At 51.4% G+C, this 13,982-nt stretch overlaps 1 protein-coding gene across 1 annotated transcript in view; it reads left to right on the forward strand.

Moving 5' to 3' along the window:
• The window catches only part of KATNIP (katanin interacting protein), a 238,319-nt gene that overhangs the window by 86,622 nt on the left and 137,715 nt on the right, over window positions 1–13,982 (forward strand). The window contains exon 7 of the mRNA XM_058440369.1: window positions 12,266–12,397. Coding sequence (XP_058296352.1) covers window positions 12,266–12,397 — 132 coding nt within the window. The remainder of the gene's footprint in view (window positions 1–12,265; window positions 12,398–13,982) is intronic.

Below are 13,982 nucleotides of genomic sequence, written 5' to 3' on the forward strand. Positions count from 1 at the left end.
TCATCAATGAAACCTCCCAGGGCTGCTGGAGGGGAGTGTGTGCAGCGTGCATTACAGGTGGTCTATCGGCAGCGGCTGCCTGCTGCTTCAGGTGGGAACAGGTGACAGACAAGTCCAGAGGAATGGCTAAGAGCACAGACCCTGGAACCTTCCAGCAGCCCCAGTGCAAAGCCTTGGCTCCACCTCCTGCCAGCTGCACAGTGGCTAAGATGCTTAACCCCTCGGTGCCTGCTCTCTCATTTGTCATGTGGGGTTGGTAATGGTAATTAATGAGGGCAATTAATGAGGATCAGAGGGGCCCGTGTTTGGAGAGAAGCTGAAGCAGTGCCTGGTACAGGAGAAATAGTGAATGGTGCTGACTGTTGTTGTTTTAATCAGCAGAAGGGCAGATGGGGAGGGCAGCTCAGCCTGGAGGCCTCAGGGTTCTTCACTCTAGTATGTTCCTTTGCTCACTCATACTTTACTTCATTCATTCCGTGCTCATGTATTGAGCACATACTCAGTTTTGGCACTTACAGATGCCAAAGTGAGGCCAGCCCTGCTCTCCTGGAGCTCATGTTGATGGGGAGTGGGTGGGAAGGTTGGGAAGGGAAAAGACCAAAGGCAAGCAAGGGAGTTGGAGGACAGTGCTATGAAGGAAAGACAGAGGACAGCAGCCTGAAAGACAAGGTGTCGGGGAAGCGCTCCTTCAGCGAAGGTGGGCAGCACAGCCTCCTAAGGGGCCGCATCGCAGCCAGGTCCTGAGAGTTACCTGGAGCCAGCCCCGGAAAGATCTGTGGCTGGGGGAGGGTTTCAAGTGAGGGGACAGTGACAGCAGCGGGCACTGGGCACAGGCTGAGAGGAGGCAGGACGATTAGGACAGGGTGGCAGAAAGGGTGGGGATGAGGGTGTCAGGGTTGCAGGTAGGAAGAACCGGCCATGCAGGGCCTAGAAGACCATAGGAGGAAGTTTGGATTTCAATCTAAATGTGAGGAATTTCCAAGAGGGTTGAAACAGTAGAGCGCCACGTTTGGGTTCATGTGTGCGGAAAGGACCGCCCACAGGAGCAAGGACCAGGAAGCCTTTGAAGCAGGGCTCCCTCTCTCTCCACCAACCTTCCCCAGCCCCCGTCCTTGCACTTCTGTTCCCTGTCCCTGAGCTGCCGCCAACTCGTAGCTTCAGTGTTCCCCTGATCCATCGTGCCTTCTCCACGCGCGGTTTTACACTCCCTCCATATTTGTTAGTTGAAAATTTCCAAGACAGAGACAGTCTAAATCTCTCAGCTCATCCCTTTCTCAGGGCATGGCCTGGGCTGCTGCTGCTTAGCCTAGATGAGGCACCCCCTCCTACCTCAGTCGGCTATGACTAGAGCCCCTCAGAGACCAGGTCATTTGGTGCAAACCCTGCCTGCCCTGGCCACATGAGCAGGAACCATGAGTCCTGTAGCTTCTTGTCAAGAAGGCTGGAGGTAGAACAGTGAACAGACTGGGCGTGCCAGCTATACCATTATTACCGTCATGAGGAAGACGGGCTGGATTGGTTTGCTCTGGCCCCAAGACGTGGAGTTAAGTCCAAAGTTTCTCCATGGTAGAGAGTCCATGGAGACAGAGTCTTGGGTGCATAGGATGGAGAGGAAACAGTCTTTCTATCCTAACCCTTTTGGATGGGCTCCTGCCATGCTTAGAGGCAGCCGGGGGTAGGCAGAGTGGTCAAGGCAGCCAAGCCCCCAATGGCCAGTGGCCAGTTCTCAAAAGCTACTCCACCAAGAGAGGGACCACAGTCCTCTCACAGTCTTGGGGTTTCATTTGTAGGGCCGTGCCAACCAGGAGGGATCAGCAGGGCCACACGGTCACCTTGTGTATTCACATTGGTCAGCAGGGGACACCATGGTGGGATGCAGTGGTCCCAGTGCACAGTGAGCGCCTGCAGTCCCAGCCTTATTCACAGTCCACACAGCCCCCTTGCCTCCCCATTCACCCTCTGTACTCTCCTCCTGGCTGTCTTGCTGGAATTTTTTTTTTTTTTTTTTTTGAGACAGGTTCTTGCTATGTAGCCCACACTGGTCTTGAACTCCTGGGCTCATGCAATCCACCCACCTTGGCCTCCTAAAGTGCTGGGATTACAGGTGTGAGCCACTGCGCCCAGCCCTGAAACTCTCTTGAATTACACACCCTGTTTCTACTGACCAAGCCCAATCCATTTACCACCTCCAGGAGAACAGGTTTCTCTTCTTATGGTCTCACCCAACAATAAGAAAGCACATTTGGGTAGAGCTGCCCTGACAGGAGGGGCTACGTCAGGTGCACTGGCCTCCAGATCCCTTGACCAGAAGGTCACAGAGTCATCCCAACTCTGGCTGCTGGCCAAGAAGCCGATGACCTCCACCTGTAAAACCCTTCCCAAGCCCCTCTGATTCCTGGGGGTTTGGGGAGGATCATGGCGATGGCTGTGTTGGGCTCCCAAGCTGCCGCCTTCCCTGTGGAATGGGCTGGTGGTGATGTGTGGCCTCTTGTTCATACTGTCCTTTTTCCCCCACCACTTCTGGGCCTTAGATCTTTCTGCTGCTATCTGTGGATTAAGATTTATGGCTTCCTCAGCCTTGTAATACTTGGGTGGACAGCGGCCTAATCAACAGAGCTGTCGTTTACCAAAATGCTGTCAGATTTGATGAACGTCATCGGCTCTTAGCATTAAATTGCTAGTGAAGGGATTGGCCTTTCAGCAATTTACTGTGGGGTGAGCTTTCCTTAAAGGTCTCTAAAGCAAGTTCATTATTAAAGCAGAGGCTTTGCTCTCACTCAGCCACCATATCCTGTGTCCTGTTGTGGCCTGTGCAGCTTCAGCACCTTCAGAAAATCTCACAAGTAAAAATGGGAAGTGTTGGGGACCCTGTCTCTTGTTATCTTCCTTCTGAGTTCTGAAACCCCTGCAGTGAGGACAACAAATGAAACAAGCCGTAAAGCATTGGCCTTTCCAGTGACTTTGCACAACACAGACTGTCAGAGTGGGGAGCGCTGCTATTTCTAAGAGATCAGACAAATCAGGGATGAACGCATGAAGTCAGCCGGACCTCCCCACCCTAGACCTGCCTTTGTCAGTGTTTTAGAGCTCTCCTACCTCTAGAGGGAGCCATTTGCATACTGCACAACCCGCACAACCATATGGGGCAGCCCCCAGCCTTGCTCTTTTTTTTCTACTTGACAATAAGCTTTAATGCACACCTTTTGGAACACTTTGCGAAGAGGGGTGGCAGATATGAACAAATAACTCTGGGCATGAACTGGGCTGAGTGTGGGCCGGGTATGAAATAAGCTGGCCTTGGGCTGCAAAAAGGAACATGGATTTGGGGGTGTCAGGGCTTTTAAATCCTCCTCCTGCGTATGATTGATACTGCAAGGGTCTACCCAGGTCTGGGTGCTGCAAGTGGGCAGGAAAGAGCAGCCGCTTCGAAACACCCACTCAGGTACAGCAGCGTGCCAAGCGGGGAGCCAGCCAGGTGCACAGTCATCATCCCTTGCAAGGGCGTGGAGGTGGGAGGCAGGGAGCTGTGCACGGCCTGGGGGGGCTGGGTTGGAACCTGCCAGCCTGGGCTGCTCACTGGAGGTGAGCCTTCCGTGTGGGCAGGGCTGCTTTCAATCTCCTCCCAGTGGTGGCAGAGGAGCCTCCCTGGGGCTGGGGGTGGGAGAGCAGGCCAGATGGAGGGACTATTTATTCCCCTCTCCAGCACCCACTCAACATTAGAAACTCTTTCTGGACTACATTAATTTTGTCACATGTTGCTTCATAAACACATTTTCCCATTATGTGTGCTATGTGACCTCCTTGAGGGCAGGGCATTGGTTTTTAATTTTTTTTTTTTTTTTTGTATCTTCCTGTGTTTTCAGAACCTTGTATGCAGTCGGCGCTCAGTAAAAGATTGCTGATTCAGTGCCTTAATGCCGACTGCAAACATGGGTCCTGACACCTCTGCAAGGTGAGCAGTGGTGCTAAAGGGAAGATGGGAAGACCATAGACGAGATAGAGGCCGGGCGCGGTGGCTCACGCCTGTAATCCCAGCACTTTGGGGGGCCAAGATGGGTGGACCACCTGAGGTCAGGAGTTTGATACCAGCCTGGCTAATGTGGTGAAACCCTGTCTCTACTAAAAATACAAAAAAATTAGCCGGACGTGGTGGTGAATGTCTGTAATCCCAGCTACTCGGGAGGCTGAGGCAGGAGAATTGCCTGAACCCAGGAGGCAGAGGTTGCAGTGAGCTGAGATCGCGCCATTGCACTCCAGCCTGGGCGACAGAGTGAGGCTCTGTCTCAAAAAAAAAAAAAAGAAGAGAGAGAGACCTGGGCTTTCCTTGAATATTAGAGCTCTCTTTCATGCTTTCAGATCAAATCCAAGGCTAGCAGAATTGTTCATCCTGATTCTTGGTTATCTTAAGTTCAGGCACATTTGGGTCCAGGAGCTCAAATGATATAATGACCTATTCTTCTCTCTCAACCCCCCCGTACCCCATGTGGTACCAAGACAAGCCACCAACAGCTGCCCACTTAGGTTCCGCCACCCTGCTACCACATCTCTTCCATGCCCCAGAACCAATCACCCAATCACTGGGGGCCAGGGGAATCGCATGCTCTGATTGCTAGGCCTGGGTCACGTGCTTCCACCCCTTGGAAGGACTCAGTGCCATGTGAACCTCTTGGGGCCCGGGCAGGAAGTGAGGAGCAAGACACCATCTCAAAAAGCCAAAACAGGGTGCTTTTACCAAACACAGGGGAGTATGTGCTGGACAGGCAGAAACAACGGCTTCCACCACAAAGCCTTGTCGATCTCCTGATCTCATGCTATTGGAAATTGAATGTGCGTGCATGTAAATTACCTGGGATACTGCTCAGGTTCACATTCTGATTCCCGAGGCAAAGAGGGGCCTGGAATTTTGCATTTCTCACAAATTCCCAGGAGATACCAATGCTGCTGGTCCGCGGACCACACTTAGATTAGCAGGGCCCTAGTCCAGGCCCCCTTTTTCTGGACAAAGGACTAGAAACCCATGGGGAGGCCAGGCCGCACCCTAGGCCCTGGCCGGTGCTGGTGAGTCAGGCAGCTCCTCAGGCCTGGGCCCCGTGCCCCGTGTTCCCTCCTCCTTGCCCCCTCTCGAGCCATCTCTTCCCCAGCTAGAAGGCCTACTGGTATTTGGATGTAAATTGAGTAGTTTCTGGGGGGGGAGGGAGGAGCATGCTCTCCTGGGAGGTATGGTAGAAAATTGTGCACTATTCACAATAGCAAAGACTTGGAACCAACCCAAATGTCCAACAATGATAGATTGGATTAACAAAATATGGCACATATACACCATGGAATACTATGCAGCCATAAAAAATGATGAGTTCATGTCCTTTGTAGGGACATGGATGAAGCTGGAAACCATCATTCTCAGCAAACTATTGCAAGGACAGAAAACCAAACACCGCATATTCTCACTCATAGGTGAGAATTGAACAATGAGAACACATGGACACAGGAAGGGGAACATCACACACCGGGGCCTGTTGTGGGGGGCCTGTTGTGGGGCCTAAAACTTAAAGTATAATAAAAAAAAAAAGAAAATTCAAATCAGTGATGAACTTCAAAGCCTTTACAGCTTCATCCCAGTCGAGGCAGGAAGACCTCCAGGAATCTCCGGGCCTGGAAACCCCCAGTGTTGGTTATATGTTCCGGGTAGTGCTTTCCCTCCACAGGCCCTAGCGCCGAGGCTAACACATGTGCTAAGAGCAAGTTGATAGGGCCTGGGAGGAAGCTGCGCCATATGTGGAGCTGGAACCCCGGGGCAACATGGGACAGATCGTCAAGAGATCGAGCAGCAGAGGAGCAGAGAAGGTGAAAACAGCAGGGGGCACTGGGAGTCCAGAGGGGCATCTGCAAGCAACCCATCTTCTATAGGAAGGCGTGGCCATGCACTTTCCTGCTGCACCCCGCCTCCTCCCTGTTCTCCCAGGCAGAATCCCTAGCTGCTTTTCTTCAGCCCTTTCCACCATCTCTCTAAGATCTTTTCTTCAAATGATCTGTAGCTCAGCCCCTGCCTCCTTTTTTGTGTTAGATATGCTTGAGAAATTCCCTTTTTTTTCTTTTTTCTTTTCTTTTTGTTTTTCTTTCTTTCTTTTTTTTGAGATGGAGTCTCGCTCTATTGTCCAGGCTGGAATGCAGTGGTTTGATCTCGGCTCACCGCAAACTCCGCCTCCTGGGTTCAAGCGATTCTCCTGCTTCAGCCTCCTGAGTAGCTGGGATTACAGGCATGTGCCACCATGCCAGCTAATTTTTTGTATTTTTAGTAGAGACGGGGTTTTGCCATGTTGGCCAGGCTGGTCTTGAACTCCTGGCCTCAGGTGACCCGCCTGCCTCAGCCTCCCAAACTGCTGGGATTACAGGTATGAGCCACCGCACCTGGCCAGGGAAGTTCTCTAATCCCAGTCCAAAGGCCACTGTAGCCCAGGCTGGACACATTGTTTTTTAATTTTTTATTTTATTTTATTATTTTTTTTTTTTTGTAGAGACAAGGTCTCACCATGTTGCCCAGGCTGCTCTCAAAATCCTGGCCTCAAACAATCCTCCCGCCTCAGCCTCCTGAAGAGCTGGGATTAGAGGTGTGAGCCACCACACCCAGCCCAGGTGGGACACATTTATTCTTCAACATGCCTGCTGGGGGCAGTACAGCGTGGTGATTTAGAACAAGAGTTCATCCACAACTACAGCCCTTGGGCCAAATCTAGCCTCAGCCCATATTTGTAGATAAAGTGTTACTGGAACACAACCATGCTCATTTCTTTAGTCATTGCCCGTGGCTGCTTTTGAGCTGCAATAGGATTGCTGAGTATCCTAACAGAGACCATATAGCTTGCAAAGTCTAAAATACTTCTGGCCCTTTACAGGAAATGTTGGCCCATCTTTGGTTTAGTGTCAGGCCTGTGATTAGGCTGTGCAACTTCCTCGCTGTGTGGCCTTGGGCAAGTGGCCTACACCCTTGTGACTCAGCTTCCCTCTTGGGTTGCTCTGAGAACTAAATGAGCGGCCAGGCACGGTGGCTTACGCCTGTAATCCCAACACTTTGGGAGGCCAAGGTAGATCACTTGAGGTCAGGAGTTCGAGACCAGCTTGGCCAACTTGGCAAAACCCCGTCTCTACTAAAAATGCAAAAATTATCTGGGCCCGGTGGCAGGCACCTGTAGTTCCAGCTACTCAGGAGGCTGAGGCAGGAGAATTGCTTGAACCCAGGAGGCAGAGGTTGCAGTGAGTCGAGATCATCCCGCTGCACTCCAGGCTGGGTAACAGAGTGAGACTGTCTCAAAAAAAAAAAAAAAAAGAACTAAATGAGTGAATGCACCTGAGTGCTTGGAGTGGCACCCAGTGACATGGCACATAGTGTGAAAGCATTGATGGGGGAGCGGGGCATTGTGAACTTGGATCAGAAAGGAGTTCTGTCCAAACTGCTAGAGTTTGGTAGGTCAGTAAGACTCTGACATCATTTTCTTCATCATCTAGATAATCCTTATGTTTACTAAACCTGCAGAGAATTGAATATTACAGGGGGTGAAAAGTTCTAACTCCAGGGCTTCAAGGGAAATGCATGCCCTGACTACCACCACCACCACCCCCCGCTTTTTCTTTTTTATTTATTTATTTTTTTGCTGCTTCTAGGACCAGTTCTAGGAAATTGCTTTTTCTAGGGCCAGTTCCTCCCTAGTCCATCTTCCAGAGACATAATCTTTTGTTTTTGTTTATTTGTTTGTTTGTTTTTTAAGCAGGGTCTCACTCTGTTGCCCAGGCTGGAGTGCAGTGGCGCGATCTCAGCTCACTGCAACCTCCACCTGCCAGGCTCAAGCGATTCTCCTGCCCCAGGCTCCCGAGTACCTGGGACTACAGGCACACACCACCACACCTGGCTAATTTTTGTATTTTTGGTAGAGACAGGGTTTCACCATGCTGGCCAGGCTGGTCTCGAACTCCTGACCTCAACTGATCTGCCGTCCTCAGCCTCCCAAAGTGCTGGGATTACAGGCATGAACCACCGCGCCCAGCCAAAGATGTAATCTTGATCATGCCTTCCCCAGCCCCTCTTAGCTCCAGAGCCTCCTATGATAACAGCCCTAGTGGGCATCTGGCTGGGTGCCAGCCCCATTCACAGGCTCCCACGGAGGCCTTCTCTCTCAATTTCCTCCTGCATCATTTTTCTTTTAGTCACTTGTCCTTCTCTGAGCCCTTCTTTGCTCACTTTTTCTTTAGAGACAGGATCTTGCTTTGTCACCCAGGCTGGAGCATAGTGACGTGATCACAGCTCACTGCAGCCTCGAACTCCTGGGCTCAAGTGATCCTCTTGCCTTGGCCTCCCAAGTAGCTGGGACTGCAGGCACGTATCACCACGCCTGGCTAATTTATCTATTTATTTTTTTAGAGATGTGGTCTCACTATGTTGCCCAGACTGGTTTCAAACTCCTGGACTCAAGCAGTCCTCCCATCTCAGCCTCCCAAAGTGCTGGGATTACAGGCATGAGTCACCTTGCCCAGCCCCTAATTACCCTTGAGTACCCTTTATGTGAGTCTTAGAGTTCATGCACGTACTCTGTGTCCTGTTCTGTCTTTCAGTAACAGGGCCAGGACAGGGCGAGGTAAGTAAGGCACCTGGAGCAGAATATTAAAGGAGGCCTCATGCTCGGATTTGTGCATGGACAGGTTGGTGCCTGAGAGTGAGACTCCCCTCAAGCCAGCCCTGGCCCTGCTTACTGAGTCCAACACAGCCAGCTTTACCTCCAGCCTCGGAGCAGGTGGCAGTTTCTCTGGTTCACTACCAGAGGACATGGTTGGCTGGCTTTTGGGGGCTATGCCGAATGAAACTTACACCTAAGAGGCAGTCTGGTGACCTGTGCAGAGTTGATGCCATGTAAATAGGTGCAGCTCTGTGGTGCTGTGTGCCAAAGCCCCAGCCAAGGGCTCACCTGCGTCACTGCGTGTCATCTTTGTGGCAGCTCTCTGATGAAGATTCATGAGTGCTGTCTTAACAGATTTGGAAACTGGGCTCAGAGAGGCTAGGTGACTTGCTCAAGGTCACACAAGGAGTAGGCATCAGAGTTCCAGGAATTGCGTAGCATGCCTGAGTCTAGAACCCAGGCCCTTCACCACACAGGAGACACAGTAACAGAAACGCAAAAGTAACAAGTGCCCAGAGTGGGTTAGCAAGTGGGATGGAGTTGAGCTGCTTGCAACAGAAACTAGATTGCTGCAGCTTAGAGACCATGGCTCCTGTTTCCTCACTTGTGAACAATGCATTTGGAGGCAGCCTGGTGGCATGGGTGGATGGTGCCACCAGGAACCCAGCTTCTCTGTTGCACTGGGCCATCTTTGGTGTGTGGCTTTCTTCCTCATTCTCACAAGATGATGGCTGTGTTCCCAAACATCCCACCCACATTCTAGTCAGGAAGAAGGGTAGAAGGGTAAAGGACAGAAGTCCTGTCTGCACTGAGTCTCTCCTGATTACCAGGAAAACAGAGTTTTCTCTGAAGCTCCGCCTCGTAGACTTCTAACCACTAGCATTGCCACACCTGGATCTCGTGGCCATCCCTAGCTGCAAGGGCCCCCAGCAATGTGACTGTCTTAGTGGGGCACATGGCCACCTCAGTAGAGTCAGGCAGCTGACAGATACCGGGTAGGCAGAGAGCATTGTCTCCAAAGCTAGGTATGGTTTGGATGCATGGAAAAGATTTGGGAGAATGGCATTCAGATTGGGAGAATAGCATGAGCAGAGGCACAGAGGTGGGAGAGTTCAGGGTACAAAGGAGGGCCAAGACTGTCACAAATAACTTTAATCCTCTTCACACTGGTTTAAGCAAAAAGGAGAATGTTTCAGTGGGGCTCGCTTCAGGTGCAGCTGGATCCAGGGCTTCTAAAACCCATCAGGACTCTGCTTCATCCTCTCAGCTCTCTTTGCTCTTTCTGTTAGGGACAGGATGGTCCCCAGCAGCTCCTGACAGACTTCCCTCTAGCTTCACATCCCGCAAGAAGAGAGCACCTCTTTCCCACGGCTCTAACAGGAATCCAGGGCTGTTCTCATTGCTACCTTAGGTCCATTTCTATCCCTGGACTGGCTGGCCATAGCATGTTATAAGGGTGGAATGGGTGGATTGGCCAGGCCTGCCTCAAATCCCCACCATGGGGCCACATGTGGACCGAGAGTTGGGAGGAAATTGGGTCCCAGAGGAAAACAAGGGAGGTGTTTCCTGAAGGACACAGCCTGGATGCTGGACTGATGGAGCTGCAAATCCTCGCAGCCCCAGAAGCCCTTTGTTTGGCCTAATTATCAGGTGTGTGGTTGTCTGTGCAGCAATCAGGGCAAGAAGGTGGGCTGTGGCCACGTGGTAGTGAAGCTTGTGTGCCAGGTACATCAGTTAAGGTGCAGGTTTGGCTGCTCCAGCAGGGGGACACAAGTAACAGTGGCTTGAACAGCATGAAAGCTGTTGTCTCTGACACAACACTGCTTAGATGGGAGCACTCGCCCTTGCTCCATGAGGTCACCGAGGAACCCCTGTTACTCTGACCGTCCTCCAGATGTTGCTTTTCTCCCCCCAGCACCAGTCAGCTCACTCCCACCTCCCCACTGCAGCTGGCAGGGGGAGCTGCAGGGCCTGGGGAAGCTGGCCCCTGCCCTTTGAGGAGACACCTGGAAGATGCAATGCACATCCCTCCCTCCCACCCACAGCTCGTGAATCAGAACATGTTCACGTGGTTCCTCTTAGCTGCAGGGGGACCTGGGACTCCATGTGCACATCTGGAACTCCAGGCAATAGAAGAAGGCGAAAGTGGACATTGGAGGGGAGTCTGTAACTGGCCACACCAGGCCAATGAGTTTCCTTCCCAAAGAACGATCCAAGGAATACTAGAAGAAAGAGAGGCCCCAGTCCAGAGTGTCCGCAGTCCAGAAAGTTTGGGAAATGTCCCATGCTGTGTTTCATTTTAGGATATCCACAGTGTGAGTATGTAGGCCAGGGTTTCCCAAACAAGTCTGATCACAAAGCCCTCCCTTTCTTTTATTTAAAGACAGGGTGTCACATTGTCACCCAGGCTGGAGTGCAGTAGTGTGATCTTGGCTCACTGCAGCCTCGAACTCCAGGGTTCAAGCGATCCCCCCACCTCAGCCTCCCGAGTAGCTGGGACAACAGGCACACACCACCACACCTGGCTAATTTTTTTTTTTTTTTAATGGAGTTTCGCTCTTGTTGCCCAGGCTGGAGTGCAATGGCATGATCTCGGCTCACTGCAACCTCTGCCTCCCGGGTTCAAGCGATTCTCCTGCCTCAGCCTCCTGAGTAGCTGGGATTACAGGCATGCGCCACCACACCTGACTAATCTTGTGTTTTTAGTAGAGACAGGGTTTCTCCATCTTGGTCAGGCTGGTCTCGAACTCCTGACCTCAGGTGATCCGCCCACCTCGGCCATCCAAAGTGCTGGGATTACAGGTGTGAGGCGTCATGCCCTGCCACCTGGTTAATTTTTTTGTAGAGATGGGGGTCTCACTATGTTGCCTAGTCTGGGCTCCAACTCCTGGCCTCAAGTGATCCTCCTGCCTTGGCCTTCCAAAATCCTGAGATTACAGGTGTGAGCTACCACGCCTTGACCACAAAGTCCTTTTTGAGAAGTTTAGCACCTACTAAAAGTCTACTGATAAGGAATTTCCAACTGACTGGGCATAGTGGCTCATGCCTGTAATCTCGTCACTTGGGGAGGCCGAGTAGGCGGATCACTTGAAGACCAGCCTGGCCAACATGGCAAAACCCCATCTCTACTAAAAATACAAAAATTTGCCACATGGTGGGGGGTGCCTGTTGTCCCAGCTACTCAGGAGGCTGAGGCAGGAGAATTACTTGAACCTGGGAGGTAGAGGTTGCAGGGAGCCAAGATCGCACCATTGCACTCCAGCCTGGGCAACAGAGTGAGATCCTGACTCAAAAAGAAAAAAAGAACAGAATTTCCAACCAAAAAGTTATTTTTAAAAATTCTCCTGCATGTTCTTTGGACAGCAAGAAGTAGTAGACTCTTGAGCGAGGCGGCATGGCCCATCCAGTGCTGGCCCAGATGGGGAGGAGGCCTGTGGCCCATGCTCGTCATGACACCACTGCTGTTGCATGCAGGCACACCACCCCATGGTATCTAAGCCCATAGATCCTGGCTGCACCTCTCCAGTGCCAGTCCCTGCCCCGAAGAGGAATAAAGACCTCATTCCACCTTATCTGAAATGGTCTGCATTTTTGTACAGAAAACTGTACAGATCAGAACAGAAGCTGGCCCGCGGCTCCACATTGAACCTCCTGTGGACTATTCTGATGATTTTGAGCTGTGTGGAGATACGACTCTCCAGGCAAACAACACTTCTGAGGATCGTCCGCAGGTAGGGATGGCCTTGGCCTTGTGCTCGGGACACCTGAAGGACGGCGAGGCTCAGTGCTGCAGTGGCCCCTCGCGGCACTTTCTGACAGTTATTTATTCTGTCCTTCACTCGCCACTGTGTTCCTTCACTCTTGCGTTCATTTCACACAGTTTGATGAGCAGACCTTGGGCTAGAGGTCAGCATTTAGAGGCACTCAGTGACCAGGGGTCGATGAGGCCGGGGTCTGACCTCTAAGGGTCACCAGCACATATTCCCTGTACAGGGAGAGAATGCAGAGAGGTTGGGGCAGAGCATGGCGCAGACAGAGGAGGGAGAGGATCCCGGAAGGCTTCCTAGAGGGAGTAACTGTTGTCCTGGGTCCTAAAAGCTGGGTAAGAGTTTGAGGGGCAAGTTGGTGAGGGCAGGCGGGAATTGCTGATGCTCAGCCTGTCCACATGTGTATACATGCACCTGATAAATATTTCGAATACCACACCCAGGGCGGCAGGAGCCACATGTTTAAAAGCCTAGAGGCCTATGCAGCTTTAGCTTGGAGTCCATGTCGGTTTAGCAGCTTACAAGGTTGACAACAGGACATTTTACTCCCCATCCTGAGATTGCCATTTCATTCCTGAAATCCTTTGAACTGCAAAAGTATATCCCAGTCCTTCCTTCCACAAGCATTTGTTAAGCAGCTCTCACTGACCATCAGGCCCTGTCCCAGGCACCAGAGATTCAGAAATGAACAAAACTGAAGAGATGCCTATACTTTTTTATTTTTGTATTATTTTTTTAAAGACAGAATTGTGCTGTGTCACCCAGGCTGGAGTGCGTTGGTACAATCATAGCTCACTGCAGCCTTGAACTCCCGGGCTCAAGCCATCCTCTCACCCCAGCTTCCTGAGTGGCTGGGATTACAGGCATGGGTTGCACCCAGTGAGGTGCCTGTTCTTAAGCAACTTATGTTCCAAAGGGGAGACAGACAGTGAAGAAAAAAGGAAGAAATAAATGATGAGATCATTTCAGGTATCAATAAGTTCTCTGAAGAAAACAGAAGAGAAAGATGGGACAGCAAGATGGTGTGGGAGAGAAGGCAGTGTTAGCCAGGATAGAGAAAGAAGCAAGGCCTCTTTCCAGCATGACATTTCAGTTGAAACCTGATGGATTAGGAGTGACCTGGGGCCAGGGCTGTAGCTCACGCCTGTAATCCCAGCACTTTGGGAGGCCAAGGTGGGCAGATCACCTGAGGTCAGGAGTTTAAGACCAGCCTGGCCAACATGTTGAAACCCCATCTTTACTTGTAATACAAAAATTAGCTGGGCATGGTGGTATGCACCTATAATCCCAGCTGCTTGGGAGGCTGAGACAGGAGAATCTCTTGAACCCGGGAGGCAGAGGTTGCAGTGAGCCAAGACTGCACCACTGCATTCCAGCCTGGGCGACAGAGTGAAACTGTGTCTAAAAACAAAAAAAAAGGAGTGGCTTGGCAAGGAGCAATGAGAAAGGCATTCCAGATAGAGGAAGTGGCAAGTGCAACGGCATGAGGCAAGGCTTGTTCAAGGAGCAATGAGAAAGGCATTCCAGATAGAGGAAGCAGCAAGTGCAA

This window comes from Hylobates moloch, unplaced genomic scaffold (assembly GCF_009828535.3).
Source record: "Hylobates moloch isolate HMO894 unplaced genomic scaffold, HMol_V3 SCAFFOLD_6, whole genome shotgun sequence".
NCBI lineage: Eukaryota > Metazoa > Chordata > Mammalia > Primates > Hylobatidae > Hylobates > Hylobates moloch.